General features: G+C 43.6%; 6 protein-coding genes across 6 annotated transcripts in view; 2 read left to right on the forward strand and 4 right to left on the reverse strand.

Moving 5' to 3' along the window:
• LOC115672545 (probable E3 ubiquitin-protein ligase ARI2) overlaps positions 1 to 2,836 on the reverse strand; it is a 40,763-nt gene extending 37,927 nt beyond the window's left edge. The window contains exon 1 of the mRNA XM_056304804.1: positions 2,831 to 2,836. The gene's annotated coding sequence lies outside the window, so the exon portion shown is untranslated. The remainder of the gene's footprint in view (positions 1 to 2,830) is intronic.
• Positions 1,125 to 3,085, reverse strand: LOC115672524 (uncharacterized). The gene is made up of 5 exons (XM_030594332.2): positions 2,763 to 3,085; positions 2,215 to 2,407; positions 1,975 to 2,039; positions 1,656 to 1,866; positions 1,125 to 1,568 (listed from the first exon to the last, which is right to left on the reverse strand). Exons 1-5 carry the CDS (start codon positions 3,068 to 3,070, stop codon positions 1,197 to 1,199), a joined length of 1,149 nt encoding a protein of 382 aa, XP_030450192.2. The 5' UTR covers positions 3,071 to 3,085; the 3' UTR covers positions 1,125 to 1,196.
• Positions 3,086 to 5,113: 2,028 nt separating this feature from the next.
• On the reverse strand, positions 5,114 to 6,787 carry LOC115672603 (UPF0496 protein 1-like). The gene has a single exon (XM_030594447.2). It carries the CDS (start codon positions 6,368 to 6,370, stop codon positions 5,273 to 5,275), a length of 1,098 nt encoding a protein of 365 aa, XP_030450307.1. The 5' UTR covers positions 6,371 to 6,787; the 3' UTR covers positions 5,114 to 5,272.
• Positions 6,788 to 12,560: 5,773 nt separating this feature from the next.
• LOC115672606 (putative lipid-transfer protein DIR1) lies at positions 12,561 to 13,192 on the forward strand. The gene has a single exon (XM_030594452.2). The coding sequence runs from the start codon at positions 12,644 to 12,646 to the stop codon at positions 12,956 to 12,958; it is 315 nt and encodes a 104-aa protein (XP_030450312.1). The 5' UTR covers positions 12,561 to 12,643; the 3' UTR covers positions 12,959 to 13,192.
• Positions 13,193 to 14,127: 935 nt separating this feature from the next.
• On the forward strand, positions 14,128 to 17,184 carry LOC115672605 (NEDD8-conjugating enzyme Ubc12-like). Its single transcript, XM_030594449.2, has 6 exons — positions 14,128 to 14,268; positions 15,182 to 15,308; positions 15,958 to 16,066; positions 16,404 to 16,482; positions 16,562 to 16,678; positions 16,756 to 17,184. The coding sequence occupies exons 2-6, from the start codon at positions 15,200 to 15,202 to the stop codon at positions 16,891 to 16,893; spliced, it is 552 nt and encodes a 183-aa protein (XP_030450309.1). The 5' UTR covers positions 14,128 to 14,268; positions 15,182 to 15,199; the 3' UTR covers positions 16,894 to 17,184.
• Positions 17,185 to 17,913: 729 nt separating this feature from the next.
• Positions 17,914 to 21,147, reverse strand: LOC115672604 (probable NAD(P)H dehydrogenase (quinone) FQR1-like 2). The gene is made up of 2 exons (XM_030594448.2): positions 20,117 to 21,147; positions 17,914 to 18,394 (listed from the first exon to the last, which is right to left on the reverse strand). The coding sequence occupies exons 1-2, from the start codon at positions 20,665 to 20,667 to the stop codon at positions 18,163 to 18,165; spliced, it is 783 nt and encodes a 260-aa protein (XP_030450308.1). The 5' UTR covers positions 20,668 to 21,147; the 3' UTR covers positions 17,914 to 18,162.
• Between the last annotated feature and the right edge of the window lie 846 nt (positions 21,148 to 21,993).

Here is a 21,993-nt window from a genome sequence, read left to right on the forward strand (position 1 = left end):
GGCCGCGGCGAGGTCGCTGGGCGAGGCTCGACCTCGCCAGATCCGGCGAGGTCGGGCCTCGCCTGACCATGGCGAGGCTCGCCCTCGCCGCGGCCTCCGGCAAGGGCTCGAGCCTCGCCTTGGTCGGGCGAGGTCGGGCCTCGCCCGACCATGGAGAGGCTCGCCCTCGCCGTGGCCTCCAGCGAGGGCTCGAGCCTTGCCATGGTCGGGCGAGGCCCGACCTCGCCGGATCTGGTGAGGTCGAGCCTCGCCCGACCATGGCGAGGCTCGCCCTCGCTCGGCGAGGCCGCCGCCTCGCCGGTGGGCCGGCGAGGCCGCCGCCTCGGCCGGTGGCCGGCGAGGCCGCCGCCGCCGCGGTGGCGGCGAGGCCGCCGCCTCGCCGGTGGCCGGCGAGGTCGAGCTCGCCGGCCTCTGGCCTCTGGCCGGTCGCCGGATCGGCGACCGGCCAGAGGAAGGAGGGGGGGGGGCCAAAAAAAAAAGTGGAAAAAAAATAAAAATTCAAAAAAGTATTAAAATATTATTAAAGTTGTCCACGTCGGCGCCGGTGACCGGCCGCCGGCCGGCAGGCGTCCACGTCGGCAAATTCCGGTCAAAATTGACCGGAAGGACTAAATTGGCACAAAAACAAAAGGTTTAGGATTGAATTGGCACCAATTTAAAAGGTTTAGGACTTAATTGGCACAAAAAAAAGGTTTAGGACTAAATTGGCACCAATGCAAAAGGTTTAGGACTGAATTGGCACCAAAAAAAGGTTTAGGACTAAATTGGCACTAATGCAAAAGGTTTAGGACTTTTTTGACACTTTTCCCAACAAAAATCTAATATCGTATAAATAAGAAAGTGTGTGCATAGATCAAATTAGTCGGTTTGTTTCATTTTAACATCAATGGGGAAACGCAAACGTAGCAAAGGAGCTTTTCGTGCCGGTCAACAATTAATCTTGCCAATATTAATCTTTTCGTTTTGAGTCTAATTATTATGTCAGGGTGATAATTGTTTCGACAATGAATGATTCCACAGAAGATGTAGATGACGAACAAAATCAAAGAGTTTTACTAGAAGCACAGTCCATTTGGACCAAACTTGAAGTCAATTCTAGCATGTTTGATTTATTAGCACCAAGGTACGCGAGAAGTTCACAAGTTGCCAGACACAATTGTCACTGTATATCAACTCTGTCCATATCTTTTCTTTCCCTATTGCCTCTTGCTGATCTTGTTGACACCCTGCCAATACTCATCTTCCCATGTCTCCACCTGCCAAGACAAGTTAGCTTTGCTCTCGATGAAAGCTTCAAGCGAAGGAGGGTCATATGGAGGAGGCAGGGAACAAGGCGATGCTCGGCTCGGCGACTTCGTCATCGAATCCAACATGAATTTCCTGTACGTCCCGTTCGTGGGGCACGCCATCGCCTCCGAGCATAGCTCCACGGCGCCTTTTGGTATGGCGGGCTTGTACCTGAAAAGCTTTGCGTATTCATTGAACAAGTGATACATGTAGTTGTAGACATACTCCATCTTTAGATCCTCATATATGAAGCGGCTCCCGGCTTCTCCAATGACCTTTGCCTGTAATCAAACATCGAGAACGTATCAATTCAAGATTGGCATGCAGCTTAGGCCTGCGCGGCCGGGACAAAGGAAGAGAGAATGGACCTTGTCGGTATGATTGTTGCCCCACTCGACAGCAAACTTGAGGGAGGTGCACTTGGTGTCGTCCCTGATCGGCCAGTAATGCTGCAATGGAACGAGGCCTCTAGTGAAGAAATCGATGTACTGAGGCTTGATTAGCAAGGTCATGGAGTTGCATGCCAAGATGTACTTCTCACTCACGGACCACGCCCAGCCTTCGATGTATATCTTGTATCTGTTGAAAATAGTGAACTAACCATTACAGTAATGTCACTGAGGTCGATAACATTATGAAAACTGACATATTCTTCAGATACAACATCAGATTTAGAGCAGTCTGTACCGGTGAGCGCACTGATCCTCTAAATTGGAGTGCTTATACCCTTGTTTAGATTCTTGACCCCAGTCCTAGCATAAATCAATGAACCGTGATTAGTCGTATTTCTTGGTCATTTGGGGGGTGCATGCTAAAGGCATCAGAAGAACTTGCGATTCCTAGTTTTGAAACACCGGGTTTCTGAAGAAGACAGTCTTGCAACTTCCTAAGCACTCTCTTACGACAAATTCTGTGTCAAGACGTTACCTGAATGTAAACCCGTGTGTTCCAGTCATGTTTCTCGGTAACGTTACACTTGAGAAGGTCTTTTCTGGTTTGACCCACGGATGGATTCCCTCTCCAGTAAGCATATGGCTTTCTGTCCGACCATGTCATCCTCTTATTGCTTTCTTCTATGTCCTTCAACACATATCTCCATGGCTTTATATTCGTCTCGACCCTACAGTTTAGTTAGATAACCCTTTTGATCAACTATGCCTACAAACTTAACCAACTAAATCGAACTTCAAGATAAGCGAAAATCAATCCAAATGGCAGCATCTACCCATAAATAAGTGTGAAGTATTAGTGAAAGCTCAAGGTGAAAAGAACATAATACTATAAGCACTGCTGGCAATATTGGACTCTAGGACAGATTGATGTAGTGGAATGCGTGCCTCTGCAATTCTCGGTTCGAGTACATTTTATCGACATTATGTCATCTTGTGTAAAACCCTGTTCTTTTTCCATTGGAGTGCGTGGAATGAGAATTTGGAAAAGCAATTCCTAAATATTGATGAGATAGAATCCATTACCATCCCCAAAAAGACCAATCTGGGAAAACGATGTCCAATGTCCTCCGATCTCTACAGTATCCAAACAATGGTGGAGGGCCTGGTATGGGGTGGGGAAAGTCCCTCAATTGGATGATAGGCCGATCGTCACAATTGAACATCAGCTCCAAATCAGGAAGCTTTCCAGGGTACCATCTGAGAAGCTGTAATATACCCCACAGAGTGAACACATCCCGGGTCTGAAAAGCTGGCCTAAACTTCTCCAAGTAGACCTTCCCATCCAAAATCACTAGTCGAAAATGTGCAGTCCGTTGAGCTCTTTTGACCATATCCTTGGTGATCCCAATCTCTTTCCATGGCCGTAGATCTTCGTGGATCCATCTGAAGTACGACGGGCATATATTGCCGGGTATGTGATGATAGCGATGGCGATCGTGGGTCTGTTTGGTTGGATTGTTCAGAGGACAAGTTTGAGTCATGTTCCATTCTGTGCATTTAAGAGGGATATCTGGTGCTTTTGATGTAGTAAAGATCGATATCTGAGAAGGACCTGAAAAGATGGACTTGAAGGCACAATGCGTTACTTGCTTTAGCCATTACATTCTAGGGGTTGGGACTGTAGGTCTAACTCAAATCAGGACATACTAATTCCTTAAACATCAAGTTAAAGAGCTGCTTCAAATGATTAAGATCTTATCTAAGTTAAGTATATCCAATTAAAGCAATGTCATCAGAGCATGTTCAGCATAACTTACTGTGTTGATCCAACCGGCAAAAGCTAGTGCGCCAACGAAGAGGAAAACGAAGGAAGAGTGGACGGCCGGAGAAGCAATTGATGCATGCCTCTTCAGCCTCGAATGTGCTTCTTCTATCGCCCTTCTGATTTGCATTGCCACTGACATTCGCCACTAATTACCAAAGGAAATAACCTGCTTTATATGACAGAACAAAGCATGAACCGCCCTAACATGCTTCATTACATGAAGCTGTTGCGGTATGAGAGGCTTTTGAGGTTGAAACCGAAGAAGAAAGACTCAGGAAAGGCACGTTCTTGTTCTCTGCACCTCCTTAGCTCATGCCTGTACCCCGTGGTAACTCACGTTTTCTTTGAGGGTAACAAAAAACCATGAAGTTGTCTAATAGTTCAAAAAGTTTTCCTCCGGCATTCAGGTGAAAAATTATTTATTATTCTACATCATCGATAATGGTAAACGAGAATCAAGATTCGAGATCAAATTTTTTTTTTTTGTCATAAATTCGAGATCACTTACTGAATGATTGAGTGTTCAGAGTCCATCCATCTTTTAATAAAGTAGAAAGTTTCACTTTCCTGAGTTAATCGGAGTTAAATTAACATGAGTCGGGAGATTTGATGAGTCTCACAAAAGTTATTGGATCACTTTTTGCCATCCCCTTGACCCAGAAGCCCCGTTGCAAAAAGAAATTCTCCTACTAGAGGACTTCTTGACATACAAAGTCCTAGTTTGGTATTCAAATTAACACGACGCCTCGAAAGTACACAGATAGATTGAGGAGACTCTTTTTTTTGTTGTTTTTTTTTTTTCTGAATGACTATTTGTAATCTCAAGATACTAAATTGAGTGGATTGTTTGGGATATGATCTATTCTGAGATACATATCATGCCTCTCTGCATCTTGCTAGAATTTATCTTGACAATAGTTGTCTAGGGTAAACTTCTTCTTTGGTCAAAGTGGTTTGAGATCAACACGCATATCCATCACGTTAAGCAACTGTCCTGACTCAATGTCACTTGGGTGTAAAAAAAAGGAATATTTACGTCAAAGAGAAGTCCATTTATTTACTAAAATGTGCACACCCTGAACCGGTAAAAAGATAGAGTTGACCAATCTGTCGCAATAAATTTCTTGGCCAGGATAATTTTCAGAGCGGATCTGCTGACGCCATCAAAGAGCCCGAGGAGGAATCACGTACTCGCATGTGCTCCGCCTCTGAGCTTGACTTTGACAGTCGCGGTCCAATCCTGGCGGCATCACCATCCGAACCATCAATATTGCTAGTCGACCAGCTTCCTTTGACTCTTGGCTCTTCTTAGAAAGACTGTTCCTCGCAAAATAACTGCTGTTGAATTTTTCTGTGTTTGAACGCGATGAATCGTTGAATTTTCTTTTTGCGAGATCACTTGCCAGCAAAGTGCAAGCTAACTTCTCTGCTTTGCATCCCACCTGGACTCATTAAGTCCCCGTCAATCTCATTCGAATGACTCAAGACGGTCTTCATTCAAATCGACAGACGAATCAGTATACTCGTGACATCATGCGCGATATTTAATTTAATATGATCTCGAATCAAGGTGACAATATTTAATGAAGAAGGAAACTATTTGCGAATGTAGGGCATTAGTCTGGTCTACATTGAAACAGGATGAATAACAAATTAGTCTGATCATTTGCAGAAATTTATTTATTTGGAGCTTGTCCTCTTGACTTATCAATCTTTCTATCTCCAATTCATGACCAAAAGAAATTACAAGAAGCGCCGCTCCTTGCCTTCACTGGTTGGAATTCTTTATGATCCTCTGAAGCACCACCGTCCTTGCCCGCCGTATGTCGCGGCTGCAGTTGTCGGCCTGAACCCCCAATTTGTCGATGTTCTTCATGAACGCGCTCAGCTTCTTCTTGATCTCCTCCACCCTAATCTTCACCGAGCCTTCCTCGACCGCAAGCCCGGCATTCTGAAGCATTGACTGGATTTCGATCTCCAACCGGTCGACCAGCACTCGGATGTTCTCCAAGTCCCTGATGGCCAAGCCCGTCCCCACCTTCATCGAGACGACGGCCTCCTTCTGCCCCTTCACTGCGCTCTCGTAGTTCTTCAGCAGCGAGTCAATCCATTTCCCCATGGAGCCGACAGGAACAGAGGTTGCTGCCGCAAGAGCCGCCGCAACCGGCGGCGCAGCCACTGCGGCCGCGACAACAGAACAAATCAGGATGGCGGCAAAAGTCGCGGCGAAGATCATGCTCGAGACTTTCCTCCAGGCGTGGATGGATTTGAGCTTCTTGTCGAGCTTGCTCTTCCGGAGCTGCAGCTTCTCGAGCATGGTGATCTGGTTCCGGTAGACGGCCTGGAAGATGCGGAAGAACTCCTCCGTGAACGGGTCACCGGCAGCCTTGAAGTTCCTCAGCTCCTCCAGGGTCCTGGCGTACTTGTCTGCCCCTCCGCCCTGGCGGTCCTCTTCCTCGAACTGCTGCAGCGCGACGTGGATGAGCAGCTGGCTGTCGCGGGCGTGCTTGAGGCACTTATCCAGGGCGGAGAGGAAGTCGAGGGTCTGGAGGCTGTTCTCGAAGTATTCCTCCACGAGCTCGAACAGCTCTTGAGTCCGCCAGATGTCCTGCTTGCAGTCCAGGATGACCCGGACCACCTCCTGGTTCATCTCCATGAGGCACCCGGTGACCTCCCTGAGCGAGTCGAAGGAGAGCGCCCGGACCTCGACGCCGGCGGCGAGCGCCCCGATCGCATGGCTGGTCCGGGCCTGCAGGTTGGAGTCGAAGGACCGGAGGTCGGGGTCCGCCAGGCAGGCCGCCTCATAGGCGCTCAGCTCCGACGCATGGGGCGGGTCCGGCGGAGTCCTGGCGTGAGTGTTCCCCATGAGTAAGCAAGCTTCAACGTCGGATTGGATCCAAAAAGCTCTGCGAAAATCAGCAGACCTGGTCGTAAAATGCAGAAAGAAAGAGAGAGAGAGGTGTGATTATAAATCGGAGGAAAGCTTGAAGAGAATCGAAAACGATAAGAGCCAAGAGGAGGTTTGTGGTGGTGGAGAGGTTGAAGTTAGAGAGAGAAAGAGAGGATTAAGGGTTGAAGGGATGATGATGATGAAGATGATAGCTTGCACGCATGGAATAAATGAGGATTGTGGGAGGGCATGGAAAGGCGGGAAGCAATGTACTGCTCTCTGCTCTCCTCAAATCCTCAAGCCTTTCTCTCTCCAGAAAAAAAATCTTGGTGTGCCGCTTTCGCGTTTTACCGTTCGGACGCGCAAATTAAACGGTGCATGAAAGACGAGGTTAAACATCTGAGCAGCGGATTAGGTTGGTGTCTGATGTTTACAGAAGCTTCAGCTCAAAGAATGGTGGGACTCCGTCTTCGCTTTGACCGGTCACATGGACCTTTCTTCTCTTACTTTTTCTCCCCCACAAAAGTCCTTGTGATTGTTCTCGCCGGATTGACCCCAGAGGAAATTGCACAGGAGCTACCTTTGAATTTCCAATTATCTGGATGGCCATCTTTGTCGGCCGTGAGAAATTTCTCATGACCTGCCGCTATCCTTTCTTGGCAAAATCTATGCTCGTACATCTGTTTGTGCTAGATCGATAATTGAAAAAACCGATACCAATCACTCGATTCCAAGTTCCGATCAAAAGAATGTACCTTAACGTATAGACTTTAGCAGTGCGCTTACAAGAACGCCCTTTGGCGACAGAGCGACTAATCGCGAAGAGATTTACAATGGGCTACATTTCTCGTTATCAATGTAATGCAATACGCTGCACTTACAAATGTGTCAACTACAATAATGAGGAGAACTTGATATGATGTGAGCGCAAAAAGAATGAAGGGGATTTACCGGAAATCTGTGGAACTTCGGATCAACTCGCTGCTTAGTGTGGCCAAAGAAAGCACCAGAAGAAGAAGGAGGAGGTTGAAGTGAAGCATGGAGGAGGTGAATATGCCCTCCACTTTATAGGGTCTTCATGACCTTAGCCTGAGACTTGCTGCGCAAGAAAGTCAAAACCAAATGGAGAAGGCAGTCAAAATTGCTAATGCCTTTAAACATCTGTCCAAGTTGACAGTGTAAAACCCCATATCTGCCTCTCCATGCCATCAATTTGCCAAATCCGCAATTGCGCGTGGAGATTGAAATCTACCAGAGATTTGACAGGATATGTCCCGAATTTGAGCCCGAATGTCCTGATTCAAACAAAAGTTTGCCTATTCGAGACGTTCAGCTTCATCAGATGGAACGCCCGAATTTGGAAATCGAAAGGGAAGTCCGAATTCGGAAAGTCCATAGTTGGACCATTGTTGCTGATTTGGGTAAGTCTGAAGGCGAGTACAAAAAACGCGCGAATTAGTTTGGGTAAGTCTGAAAGTTGTCTACCAAAAACGCAGTTGTGTACCAAAAACGCGGAGGTTAGTTTGGATAAGCTCGAAAGTTACCTACAAAGACACAGCCTTTATCTTCGTGGAGCAGGTCACTATCATCGGATCACATGAAATTTGATGTCCGGTTCATTTTATCATTCGGTCACCTGTATTTTCACATCAACCTTGAATTGAGTCGGCCAGATTACGCAAGCTTCAAACCCATCTCGACATTCTGCAACCGAACTCGATTGAGCTTAATTTCGTAAACTCTAATTTTGTGGCTTAACTCAACTTAAGTAGATTTGAGTTAGTGTGCGAGCAAACTAGGCACGAGGCTAGAATCAGAAAGAATTAGTTGTGAAAGACTTGATTTGCATCAAATGGCAGGGACGCATCTGCAAATCCACGCTTTCCATAGAAATTGACCGAACACGTGAAAGATGTGCTCCCTTTTTTCCGCATTCTGATTAGGGATAAGTGCATTCAAAGTCCTAAAACTTATCACGAAAGTGCAATTTAGTCCTAAAACTTTCAAAAAGTGCAAACAAGTCCTAAAACTTGTCACGAAAGTGTACTTAAGTCCTAAAACTTTCAAAAAGTGCAAACAAGTCCTAAAACTTGTCACGAAAGTGCAAACAAGTCCTAAAACTTGTCAAATTAGTTCAATCAAGTCCTTCCATTGATTGTACTTTTTGAAAGTTTTAGGATTTATTTAATCAAGTCCTTCCATTGATTGTACTTTTTGAAAGTTTTAGGATTTATTTGCACTTTTGTGACAAGTTTTAGGACTTGTTTGCACTTTCGTGACAAGTTTTAGGACTTGTTTGCACTTTTTGAAAGTTTTAGGACTCAAGTGCACTTTCGTGACAAGTTTTAAGACTTGCTTGCACTTTTTTAAAATTTTAGGACTCAATTGCACTTTTGTGATAAGTTTTAGGACTTCTAGTGCACATATCCCTTCTGATTATAACTTAGAAGCTTTCTAGTGATGGCTCTCCTCTTCTTATCCAATGAGACGTGGCCACGAGTTTTTCTCACATAGTTTCCCAAATACGGCGTCGTTTGGTAAGTTTGTTCATGAAGATTTTCGGGAGGCGGCCGCACGCAAGAGGAGAAGGGGCAGTTGGGCGATTTCCGGCCGAGCGAAGGGTGTTTTTGTGCGGGGGACGAATTCCCCAACGTGGAGAGAGAAGAAAGGAGGAAGCGCCGTCGTTTTTGCCTTCGTAGATGGAAACACCTTTTGGCGTTTGCCGAGTTACCGAGCAGCTGTCGCTTTGGCGTCCGTCACCGGCTTCGGGATGACGCGATCCGAGTACGTGTCGGCTTGTTATTGGTGGCGTACGTGACCGCCTAACGGAAACAGAGAAAACATTCCACGCCACGTCAAAGTCGTCAGGATGTAGATGCATGCGGTCACGTGCGCTTTATGAAAGCATCGAGATCAAACCACTTGCATGTCATCATGCTCCAAAGGAAGAGCATTTCAATAAATTTCTCGAAAAAAAAACGCAATCATGTTAATTTTTTGTTTAAATCCTCTGGAAAAATATATAGAATTACTTTGAGGAGGACGAATTAAAAATATTCGATTTTGAATACAACCAATCATAAAATATTTGTTAATAATTGCATCAACGACAAAGTCTAAAAGAATGGGTCTGAAACACATATATTATTACTTATAACTAGGATCTCGTGAATCTAATGTATAGGTATCGTGAATCTCATTTACTTTCCGTGCTGCAATAGATTGGAATTACCGGGGATCTCTCAAAAGAAAAACCTTTTAAAATTAGAAAAGCAATCGACTTAAAATTTCTTAGAATGGTATGTGGATGAAGGCAAGCCACCGGCCTTAGCTAGCCACGACCACAATCACGGACTTTTAAAGGGACGCGTCCGAAGCAAAAGGTGACCGCCCTTGTTGCCAATTTCCAATAATGGACGACACGCTTTTTGTTGGTTCCACAACTTAGGAAGCAAGTTTGTTTCCGGGGATAGAGTTCCAATGTTTGAAGAAAACGGACTAGCCTCGGGAGGTTGTTCTTTTTCCAAATCTCCTCTCTTTCCTGAAGAAATCGATTCTAGTCCGGCCTATGCAAATTGTGTCGGCCCCGGCTGGTGATTTCATTTCTAGGTTCGAGCTCGCTTGCAACAGGCTCACTCGTGCTTGTCCACATCGAATCATATTGTATAAATCTTTTCTTTGAAATATTTTTAAAATAATGGGTAGGTATGGATCAATCCCCTTAGGCTAGTTACTTGACTCGGTCCATCTAAGCCCCGTCTAGTGACCAAATACTACTTTAGTACATTCACATGTTTCTTTAATAGTACTTCAGGCTTGTCCACATAGAATCATATTGTATAAATCTTTTCTTTGAAATATTTTTAAAATAATGGGTAGGTATGGATCAATCCCCTTAGGCTAGTTACCTGACTCGGTCCATCTAAGCCCCGTCTAGTGACCAAGTACTACTTTAGTACATTCACATGTTTCTTTAATAGTACTTCAGGCTTGTCCACATTGAATCATATTGTATAAATTTTTTCCTTTAAATATTTTTAAAAATAATGGGTAGGCATGGATCAATCCCCTTTGGCTAGTTACCTGACTCGGTCCATCTAAGCCCGTCTAGTGACCAAGTACTACTTTAGTACATTCGCATGTTTCTTTAACAGTACTTGTTTATGGATGGCATTTGTCAAATAGGGAAACAAATAGTAACTAAGGGGGCCTAGAACCCTCAAAAATTCAAAAATTTAGGTTTAATCTCAATTTTACCTAATTTTTTTCCCACAAAACCCCCCAACTTTAGGTGTAGTTTCAATTCTACCTTGTAAATTTTTTATCTCATAAAAAATCACCAAAGTTTACTTGAGTTCCAAATCTGCTCCCGTTTACCCAATGTCCAAAATTTCTCTTGATTACCTAGAGATATAAAACTCCTGAGCGCGAACTATTGAAGCGTCTCGAGCGCAAGCTCAATGACAGCGAGAGATGGAAAACTCCTGAGCACGAGAGATTGAAAATTGAGCGCAAAATCAAAGATCTCGAGTGAGATGGAAGGAAGGCTCTTTTAAGAACAAGAGCAATTGAAGAAAACTAACCTTAATTGTTCTAGTTTTCACCCAAATTTCAAATCCAATAAGACGTCATTTGGGTTGACATGGAAATTCATCTCCAAAAGACGTCTTCTTGGACCATAAGTTGGGGTTTTATATGAGACGAAAAAAAAATTAGGATAGAATTGGGATTGGAGTTAAAGTTGGGGTTTTTTAGGGTATTAGGCCTTAGTTGGGTTTGTTTAGTTTGGGGAAAACTTCACGATAAAGAAAAATGCATTCCGGGAAATCATTTTTCACGAAAATATTTTCCCCTTTCCAAATTAGAGAATTCATTTTCCTAACTTTAAACATACATATTTTCTTTGACCGTAAATTGCTTTCCGTCAACTGGCCAATTTCAAAAAAAAACCAAACGCATGAAAGTCCAGAAAACTAATTCGCGAATTTTTTTTTCGCTCGAACAAGTGTTTGCACTCAAACAAACGATCCATATTATAATCAACACTCCCCATGTTCCGCTGCAAACTCAATTTTATTAGACGCCCTTTCCGTGTCTATCTTTACGGCAAAAGGACAATAATAGTCAAAAAGAAGTTCACAGGTGCATCGGGTTCTTGGCTCGAAGTATACTATTATAGATCAGCACCACCATGGTAATACTTTAAAAATGGCAAAGTTAGAAGAGCAAAGGGGCAAACGGGACGAGGTTCACATGCCACACCCTGCGAACAAAACACTTTCTTAAAGCGCATCTCTTCGGACAACGACAACAACGTTACCCTCAATTCCACACTAACTCACAAATAAAGCGTGTCTTTATCCTCGACCAAGGTCCGCCCGTGACCCCGCGTGGCCCATCGCAATGATCCTCGATTTTGGATCAATGCTTAAAAACTGATGGCTCCTTATCTACTTTGATTCCATGTCACGAGAGGCTCCAGTTTTATCGATGGCCTGTAGTCATCGAGACTTTGTAAATGCATTGATTCTTCGGTGATCGACAGCCACGAACCAATCGTATTTGTGTCGCCATGTGAGAAAAGTAGGGGTCAGCATGGTTCTGGGATATGTAGGGTAGGTTTCGGGTTTCAAAAATTGGAGAACCGGTTTTGACGGGTAAGTTCCAGATTCTTGGTATTCCATGGCGTCCGATGATGAATGTGTAATCTGGAACCACTAGTATGAGCTTTCATTTCTGGCGATATCCATGACTGAGACTTTTACTTTGTTAATATTTCATATTCTTCATGTGTCTAAATATAGATTGTGGTCAATTGATTATAATAGCAAATAATGGTCATTAGAGATGAGATTCATCGAAATCGTTAAGAATACAGTGAAATTTAGGTAGACCTTGGAGCCCATGACATGGTAAGTTTTAGAGTATGCATGATAGGTTTTAGGTTCCAAAAATTTGAGAATCGGTACCGACGAATAGGTTCTGGGTGGAATCTGGATCGATCCTGGAACTGCTCACCCCTAAAGGAAACCAATGTTAACGATCTTTCTTTAATCTTTTTGTTTTCACAGATTTATGTATATACTTTTGTGTACATTATACAACTCGGGTCGTTTAACTTGTTCACCACCAACCCACGTGCCAATTTGCTATATAAACGAAGCTCAAGCTCGTTCATTAGCACACACCGCACACTTCAATACACCGCCGGAGCAAGAGAGTGAGTGTAACAGAGCGAAGAATCATATCATGGAATCGCGCACCAAGCTTGTCATTGTAGCTCTGGTCCTGCTAGCCGCCGTGGCGAGCCATCCCGCAGCTGCCGGAAGCTCGGCCATGTGCGGCATGTCCAAAGAGGGCTTTGAGTCGTGCAGGCCAGCCGTGAGCATCTCGAACCCGACCGACCCGACCCGCGGGTGCTGCACGGCTCTGGCGGACGCGGACCTCAACTGCCTCTGCTTCTTTAAGTACGCCAAGACGTTGCTGCAGACTTACCAGATCAACCCCGACCTGGCGGCTCAGCTTCCCGTCAAGTGCAACCTCGTCCCCTCCTTCCACTGCTGAAAACCGGCGACATCCGCACCCGCGTAGACGCACGGGGCCTTGAAATAAAACCCGCAGGCCTAAAGCATTTTGGGTGCTTGTTGTTTCGTATCGTGCGTGATGTCTGTGTGCCTTTTGCTATGTGTTGGATTGACGTAACGTTGTTATTTTCAGTTGCTTCTTTTTTCCAACTATTATTGTTGTTGTTTCCACGTTGTGTAAGAATGTCATGTAATGAGATCTGTTTTGAGTGCACTTCGTTTTGGAATTGAACTTGTGCTCTTAGGCTTCGTCAAAACACAGCACTAGCCTGCTCAGCCTCACGTTGCCACGATGCATGTTGTTTGGCTATGAAGCCCCTCTTCAATGGACCCGTCCCAGTCACGACCGAAGCGGCCGACGACAAGCCAAATCAAGTCGAGTTAAACATTTCCCGGTTGGAGCTCACTTTGCTGAACTCATCACCGACGAATTGGGCCTCGCGGGCCTAAATTTGCGATCAAGAATCACGAATAAGTCTACTAATTATCGATATCCACGGACCCTTTGTAAATGAATCTAACAAAATAGCCTAACTCCCGAAAGGATTACATTATTATTTCGGTTGCCAATCAAAAAGCGAGGTTCAATCCGAAAAAAAGGGGAATCTTAAAAGTAATTTTCAAGAAATATTTGAACTTTTACGGAAGTAATTCCACTGATTTTCATGCCCATTGAGATAGCAGCAGGAATTTTTCGTCATCATAACTCAAAAAAACAGAAGAAGAAGAAGAAGAAATGATTAAAGATCACTGTCGGACAAATCTTGTTTCTCCCTCGTCCGTACCTTGATTTTATCGTCGCTCTTTTTTAAAATTTTTTAAAGCATTTTAAAGATTTTTCGCTCTTTCCTACGCCGTAATTATTGCCCGAAAAGGAAAACGCCAGAGCCAATGGCAATATCAAGTCCATCTATCCATTTCCACCAGGTATTTGACCAAAATGACTCGAATGCGAACGTGGCGGCCTCCCATTGGTTGCTCGGCGGAAGGCGACACCATGCAAAAAGCAGGCGATTGAGACCCCGCCCCCCGCCCCCCTCGTCGCCGATGTCGAAAGCGGAAAATTATGATAAACCCAAAGAATTCGCCGTGCGATGGATGACGACAATTGACGCGAAGAAGAGCGAAAAAGCAAACGCATTTCACTGCGCATCTCCATCGCACATATAAAAGGACAGAGAGGAAGAGAGAGAGAGAGAGAGAGAAACTTCATCTCTTCGAAATCGTCTTTGATCTCCGTCTCTCTCCGCGACGAAGCGCCGGGAGCTTTGTTCTCGTGCTCGGAGGAAGGTAAGCTCGATGACGCCGGATCTGCTCGTTTTCTGGTCTCGATTTCGCGCTTCGATTCGATTGCCTAATCCGCGCGTGCGCACGATTGCGCATGCGCGTTTGCTTGCCGAATCGGCGCTAGGCTGGTCGGTGTATGCCGCCGGCGTTTGTTGCTGCTGATTTTCGCGTTTGGATCGGTTTTGAGGTGCTCGGGATCGAGGTCTGTGCTGATTATAGCTCAGGAGTTAGTTCGATCGTCGCCTTCTTTAGCTCGCCGCTCGGCTGCGATTGGCCTAGGGCTTTCGTTAGACGGGCTCAATCGGATGTGTTGCCGTTGTTGAGATGATTGGCTGCGCGATTGCTGGCGTTTGGCTGTGTTTGAATTCGTGATGAATGACCGGCTTTGAGCTCGAATGAGTAGTTCCTTTTGTAAAGTGTGCTTTCTGGTGATGATTTTGAGCAACTGATTTGTGGAACCTTGGGGTAATGGTCGATGAGGTTATCGGCTCATTTGCTTGAATATGCTGTAGTGGCTGTGTTGTCTCTGATGGCTATTTGTGCTTTGAATAAAAATTCAAGTGCTTAGTTTGGCTAGGGACTTGGTGAACTAGGTGGATTCTTTTTTCCTCAATTTCTCTGAACGGAAGCAGCCGACTAGGCTGAGGACGTCAAGCTCTTTGGAATGGAGAGGGCTCGAACTTTCACCAGTGACAATGTCCACACACGGCCGATTTGAGGATGAATTCCCCATTAAATAAATATGTGGAAGCTTTGGTGGATGAGAAATCAGTCTCCTTTTCATGCTTCAAACTTTTATGCCGTTTCTTCATACTTTACATATGCTGCTGAGTGCTGAGACGGTTTTTAACTATCTGGTGTCATAGTATTTCGAATATTAAAACCCGCTGATATTGAGCCCGCTTCATGCCTTTAGGGTTTATACTTTCCAAAGATGATTAATCTTTTCAAAGTGAAGGCAAAGCAAAAAGAGATTGCAGAAAATGCTAATGGGAAGGCCCCTGTCAAGAAGCAAACTGCTGGCGAACTACGTCTCCATAAAGGTTTGTGTTCCACCTCCTTGTGGTTTAACATCTATATCTTTGCTTCTACACCATGTTCTGTCAAAATGGCCCCAGCACTAGCCACTGTTTCTCTATTAGTTGTTTGCTGCATTTGAATATATGGATTAGAGTAAAGATCTGATGGGTCTTCTACTGCCTTATCATCTTGTACTTCTCTATAATTGAATCTATTGATGCCACAAGCCACATTTCCGACCATGAAAATAATGGGGAACTCTTTTTTTGCCCCTATTCCCTAATTCAGATTTGAGCATTTGTATTGTCAAGGTTATGGCTGTCTCGTGCTAGAAATGGGTTAATGCTACAGAACCATTATTTGCTGCTCTTCGCAAATCTTCAACTTTGTTTAAGGAATGAGTGGGTCCTCTTTGGGGAGAGAACGATAAGGAGTTTCTACTTGTAACCTTACCTGGTTCTGAAGGTGTCTTATTCCATTCCAATAGTTTTTTTTTTGGTTGAGCAATTCAAGAGTTTAATGAGTTTGAGCTTGGTTAACTGTCTCTGGATCTTATTGACTCCATTGTCTGGTGTCCGAGGAACAATTTTAGCAGTTACTTTGGATCTTAGGGGCCATATTTAGCAGCAAATATTCTTGTCTTAAGCTAATTTTGGGATTTCTTTTTTACAGATATTAGTGAGCTTAACTTACCAAAAACTTGTACTATATCCTTTCCCAATGGTAAGGATGATTTGATGAACTTTGAGGTGACCATACGTCCAGACGAAGGATATTACTGGTAAGTCTTTTTCCGTGGCCTCTTATCACTGCATAAGAGAAGTTTGGCATTTAGAATCTCTTTCTAGTGGCTCGTATGAAGGACTTTCAACTATTAAGCATATAGGTTTATGGATGGTTGCTCTAGAATGAGAATAAAATTGGAAAAGAACATTCTCTCGTCTTATTTGTCTACAGACTCTAGAAGCTAGAACTTTCTGGGGCAGATCAGTACTGCAACTGAATATGTTCTGGGATGAGATGATAATAGTATATTATCTTTCCCTCGGTGCTCAATCAGTTTTATACTCAGTTGTACTAGTGTAAATGAATTATTAATGAGGCACATTTTGTGGCAGTGGCGGTACATTTGTTTTCACTTTTCAAGTGTCCTCCATCTACCCTCATGAGGCACCAAAAGTCAAGTGTAAAACTAAGGTAAGTTAGCCCTCACTTGTCAGTGTGGATGGTCTTCTACTTAATTTTCTCAAGTATTGACATGGCTTTGCTCGTGCAGGTTTACCATCCTAATATTGACTTGGAAGGAAATGTTTGCCTCAATATTCTAAGAGAAGACTGGAAACCTGTCTTGAACATTAACACCATTATCTATGGGTTATTCCATCTTTTCACGGTATTGGATTTATTCTTAATGACTTTTTCTTTTTTAAATGGTTATCATTTCCTCAACAATCCATTGCTCCCATGCAGCAACCCAACTATGAAGATCCACTCAATCACGATGCAGCTGCTGTATTGAGGGACAATCCGAGGATGTTTGAGTCTAATGTGAGACGGGCAATGGCTGGTGGGTATGTAGGGAACACCTTCTTCCCACGATGTATGTAACCGTTGTCTAAGTCTACCAATCATCAAATTCATTGCCGAGGCTTGAGGGTTTAAGGGCTTGTTATCTTGATGTAGTGCTTCCATTGTCAAGTTGTATTTTCTGAACATGAATTGCCAAGGACAAAGGCCACACGAAAGTGTGTCCGAATTCAACTTTTTGTTCTTTGTATCTGTGTCCTTTCCTTTCTCCTGATGTGAATCTTGGGAGGAGACTAAGGTCTTCTCTTTGGTTGGACAAGAATGTGCATTATCAAACCAATTTGAGGAGCTCATGTTTTGCTGCCGCTCAAATTTGTGCTACATAGCTAGTGCAAATGTTTGGACATTTTCATTTTTTGGGGACGTCATATACTGCACAATTTCCAGGACCTCTGCCTCTTGAAAGATTTGTTACTCCCCGCTCATAAGTCAAATTTGCTAGAGATCTTAAAATCACAACGTGGCGGTGTTTAAGATCTGTACTAGAGCAATTGTAGCATATAGCATGGGAAGGCTGTGTCTGGCCGTGGCCCCAGTGCAGCAATGCTTCCTTCTAAATCTCTATGGAAACCATTGATGGCCTGTCAAAAGTACAAGGTTGTTATTCTCAGGTATCTGTCCGGTGCCCCGTTTATGGACTTGTCCGGGTAGTTCCTGACCTGTTTTACGTGGAGTATTTAATTAAACTGATCACCTGAAGGCCAGCTACACCCGATCATCACCTACGCCAAAGCGGTTCTTTCATCAGATTTCTTCTTTGATTTCCTTTCTTCGATCAATTATTTGATAAAAAGAGCGATTGGCTCAGCCCTTTTCGGCATTCCGGGATTCCTCTACATATATAATGCTATTATTGCGGAAGTGAGATCGTCTTTCATTTCTTATTGATGTAGACGCTTTCATAAACCCAATATCCATTCCACCAGAAGACATTTCACGCCAGTCTCAGAAGAGACGACTGTACACGCGGCTGAGCGCACGTCGATGGAGGGAGAGAGAGAGAGAGAGAGCTGCATGATCCATTGACAAAAAGAAAGCATATATCGAATTGGAGACTATACTGAATAGCATTTTAATTCAACTGTTTACAATAAAATCAAACACAAAAATTTCAACTGAGCTACAGAGGGACCATATCAAACAGACTTCCATACCCAGATGAGTGTGGAACAGGTGATCTAACAAGAATCAAATAATACATTTCTGATCCCCAAGCAAAAGACAGATACAAATCGCACAAGAGAATGCAATGTCACAAAATGTGCTTTGAATGATCTATTTCCATATATATTAACAGGGTATGGCGAATCTCTTAACAATTGAGGCCATGTACTTGCCTTGGTGCTCGGCAAGGGCCAGCTCGGTCGTGCTCGGTTCCCTTGTGCCATCACCAGAAAATACTCCAGCACCATATGGAGAACCTCCTCTTATGGAATCCATCTTAAACATTCCAGCCCCGAAAGTGTACCCAATTGGCACATAGAGCATTCCGTGGTGTGCTAATTGAGTAATTGCTGTCCATCTGCGAGGCATGTACAGGCATCGTTAGCTCCATGGAAATTGAAATTTAAAAGACTCCTCCCATCAGACTCTTCTAAAGAAACGCTATGGCAAGAAAGTAAGTTCTCTCAAAGTTAGCTCATAATATAACTTCTTTGTTTGCTCGATGAGTGTTTCTGGGACAGATGAACTAAAACTCATATAACTCTGGTTTGCAATACGGTCTAGGTATCAAATTAAATGTTGATAAAACATGAAAGCCATTTTAGATTTAATCTATAACTCATATCAGGCAAGAATTGGAAGTAATTCTACATATCCTCGGAAGTAAAGTTGAATAGTTCTTATACGTTTCATCTTCTATATTGTACCCAATGCAACTGCTTCTTTAAGTTGTACGAATCAGTAGATCTATGTACCAGGTTAGGAAGGCTAGAACTTAGGATCCATTTGGATTTGCAAGGTTAAGCGCTGCTACACTATAATTTGAAAGTAGCCCAAACAGTATGCAAATCGGCTTTTTCTTGGTTTTCTAGTCTAAAAAGTGAGAAGGAGAATGCCCGACATCACAACTGCCAAATCAAGGCTGCTGTCTTTCTTAAACTAAGATTCTCTGTAACCCCTCTTCCAAAAAGTACAGATTCCCATAGATGGGATGTTAGAATCTCTTGCTGATAGAGACTCAATCAGCTTAACAAAATACACATAAGTAGACTCTCTAGTATTTCAGGAATTATTGTGCGAACTCAACCTGAGGATATATGATTCTAGATGATAGAGTTACTGAGGACTCTAGATGCTTAAAAAGAAAAAGAATCATCAATAATAGTTCTCGGCCACTCGACCTGTTGAACATCTTTCTGTTATGGTTACCTAAAGAATAAAGAAAACCTCTAAGCAATCTATATGGAGATTACATCATACAGAACTCCAATGAGTGAAACCACATTTTTTTCCCCAGTATCAATGTATTCAAACCCATTGTGCACACTACAGATATTGTATCCATATTAGACTTTTCATTAGCTTCCCAAGCAACCCAATTAGTCTTCATAAGACTATCGCATGAGGCAACTGAACTGACGCAATAAACTTATGATGCTCTAGAGCATCAGAACAATTCTAGTTATGCATGTATTTGGAGATGCTTGATTCTGCTGTCTAGACCTCACCAGAACAATTATGCAGTGGAATTAACTTTGATAAACACTCCTTTATCGAGACATCCTTAGAATGCAAATGTGTTATCTATCAACTTAAGATGGATCCTGTATTTGCGACAGATTATTCTATAATTTGAAGATCACTTCGGAACTCTGGATTTGCATTGACTAATGACTTTTGGAAACACATAAACGTTTAGCGCAAAGTCTCTTCTAAATCAGAATTTTATCCTGCACATGCATGATCAGCTAAGTATGAGTTAAAGCAGTAATTTTAACCATTGGGAAGATGTAATCTCTAGACTCTCTTCGAGCACCGTGATTTTCTTCGTTCATCCAGTTGATTCTACGCTTAAGGATACGCTTAACCCAACCCATTTATACACATTCAAAACAAGCCATACCAAGATGATGAACATCAGACCACCAAGCAAACCAACCAATCCGAGAATTAACTACGAACAAGACGATACGAAATCAGCCAGCTCAAGTTAGTCTTCTCATGCAGCCACTAAACTCAGACTATTAGCAAAAGCTACTCATTTTCACAATAAGGAAAACCAACGAAACGAAAAACTTACGCCGTGGTTTCTTGCCCTCCGCCCTGAGTGCCGGTGCTCACAAAGAACCCGGCAGGCACTCCGGCCAGCCTCTGCTCTCGCCACAACCCCCCAGTCGAATCGAAGAAGGCCTTCATCTGCGCGGCCATGCACCCATACCTGGTCGGGAACCCGAACAACAACCCATCAGCTTCCACCAATTTCTCCGCGGATATAACGGGCACTTCATCATCTTTCTGCGGGACCCGCATCTGCTCCAGAACCTCCGACGTCAGCGTCTCCGGCACCCTGTAAAGAACGCCCTCGAGCCCATCAATTGAGTCCACGCCCTTCTTGATCCTCCTCGCCAGAAGCTCCACGTGTCCGTACATTGAGTAAAAGATTATGAAAATTCTCAGCTTCTTGGTCGTCTGCGCATTGTTCTCCGTGACCGGGGCAGTGACTTCTGCTGCTGCTGGCGGGGCTCGCTCCTGGGCAGGAACAGGACCGTCCCTTTCTGGGTTTGGAGGATCTTGATCAGGGGACTCGACAGATCTTTTCTTGCTCGGCACACAACCGCCTCCTTTACCCATTGAATTGCAAACCAAAAAATTTCCAAAGTTTCTAGTCCTGATTTGACAAAGTGTAGGATTCTTAGAAAGAGAATGATGCTGGTGCCACCCCAAGTGAAATGGTGATTCAAGAAACACGTATTGGTCGACTGGGGAGCACCGAAAATCAAGAAGAAGAAGAAGAAGAAGAAGAAGAAGGCGAGGAGGACGACAGAGAATTAAAGAACGAGGAATGGAACAATTAGTGGGTGGAGTTGAGCTCTGTCCTTGAAGATGAGCTCAGGTGTGAGCTGTGTGGAATTCGGGGGACGACCATTCGCTGGCATTCTGGCGTAAAATAACGACGAGGATGGATGGAGACGGACACCGGGTTGGAAACTTATGTGTTGACTGGGTGGATTTGTGCAAGAGAAGCTCGCACTCGCACGTCGTCTCTTCCTTTTTGTTTACAGAGGAAACGCATAAAGAAGCTGCCATTCACCTTTTTCTTCGGGAGAATTATTGCGTTGTTCCATGAAACCACACGCTTTCACCCCCACTAGAGACTTTTTCCAGCATACATTCTTCTCCTTTTTTTTTTTTAAAACAAGAAAAGGAAAAACTGGATGTCCGTGCAGGCAAAATATTTTGGATTAATATCACCATAAATCCCAAACTTGTACATATATGATAAATTTACCCACCGTTAATTTTCGTTAGATTTTACTATCAAATTGCTAACTTAGATAACATGTGGCAGTTAATGAGTATACTAGTAGGGGATTTTACCCCTATGTTTGTCACAGATTTACCAATTTGTGATTTTTCATGCTATTAATCCAATTTAACGGAGAGTAAATTTATCACAAGTGTACTGATTTGAGGTTTTTGGTGGTTAAAAAATTAGTTGGGCGTAAATTCTTCAGAGGTGTACCAGTTTAGGATTTTTGGTGGTCAAAAAATTAGTTCGGGATAAATTTGTCATGGGTGTACCGGTTTGGGGTTCTTCGTGATATTAACCCAAATATTTTTGAGTCAATTTAGAACATATTCCTTCTTCATTTTTTTTGTCAAGTAAATGGGATGTATTCATTCTTGAGACAAAAAAGAAAGAGTCAATTTGTGAGGTTTGAGTATTGAATAGAAGATTGTCAAATTGATCTGTTTTTGTAATTTGATCTCTACTCAATATTCGGAAGATCGAAAGATAATTGCTCCGACCGACGAGAAAGAAGTTTTGGTTGCTCCTTAAATATATTGAGATCTTCATGGACATTGTCCATCGGACAATCTCAGTCATCAATGTCATTTTCAAGTGGGGTTGTGTAATTAATGGCTATGGTTTGGATTCAAGCACAAAATACTTTT

Source organism: Syzygium oleosum, unplaced genomic scaffold (genome assembly GCF_021117445.2).
Source record: "Syzygium oleosum isolate NSW1041296 unplaced genomic scaffold, Sole_v2.1 Sole_v2.33, whole genome shotgun sequence".
Taxonomy (NCBI): Eukaryota; Viridiplantae; Streptophyta; class Magnoliopsida; order Myrtales; family Myrtaceae; genus Syzygium; species Syzygium oleosum.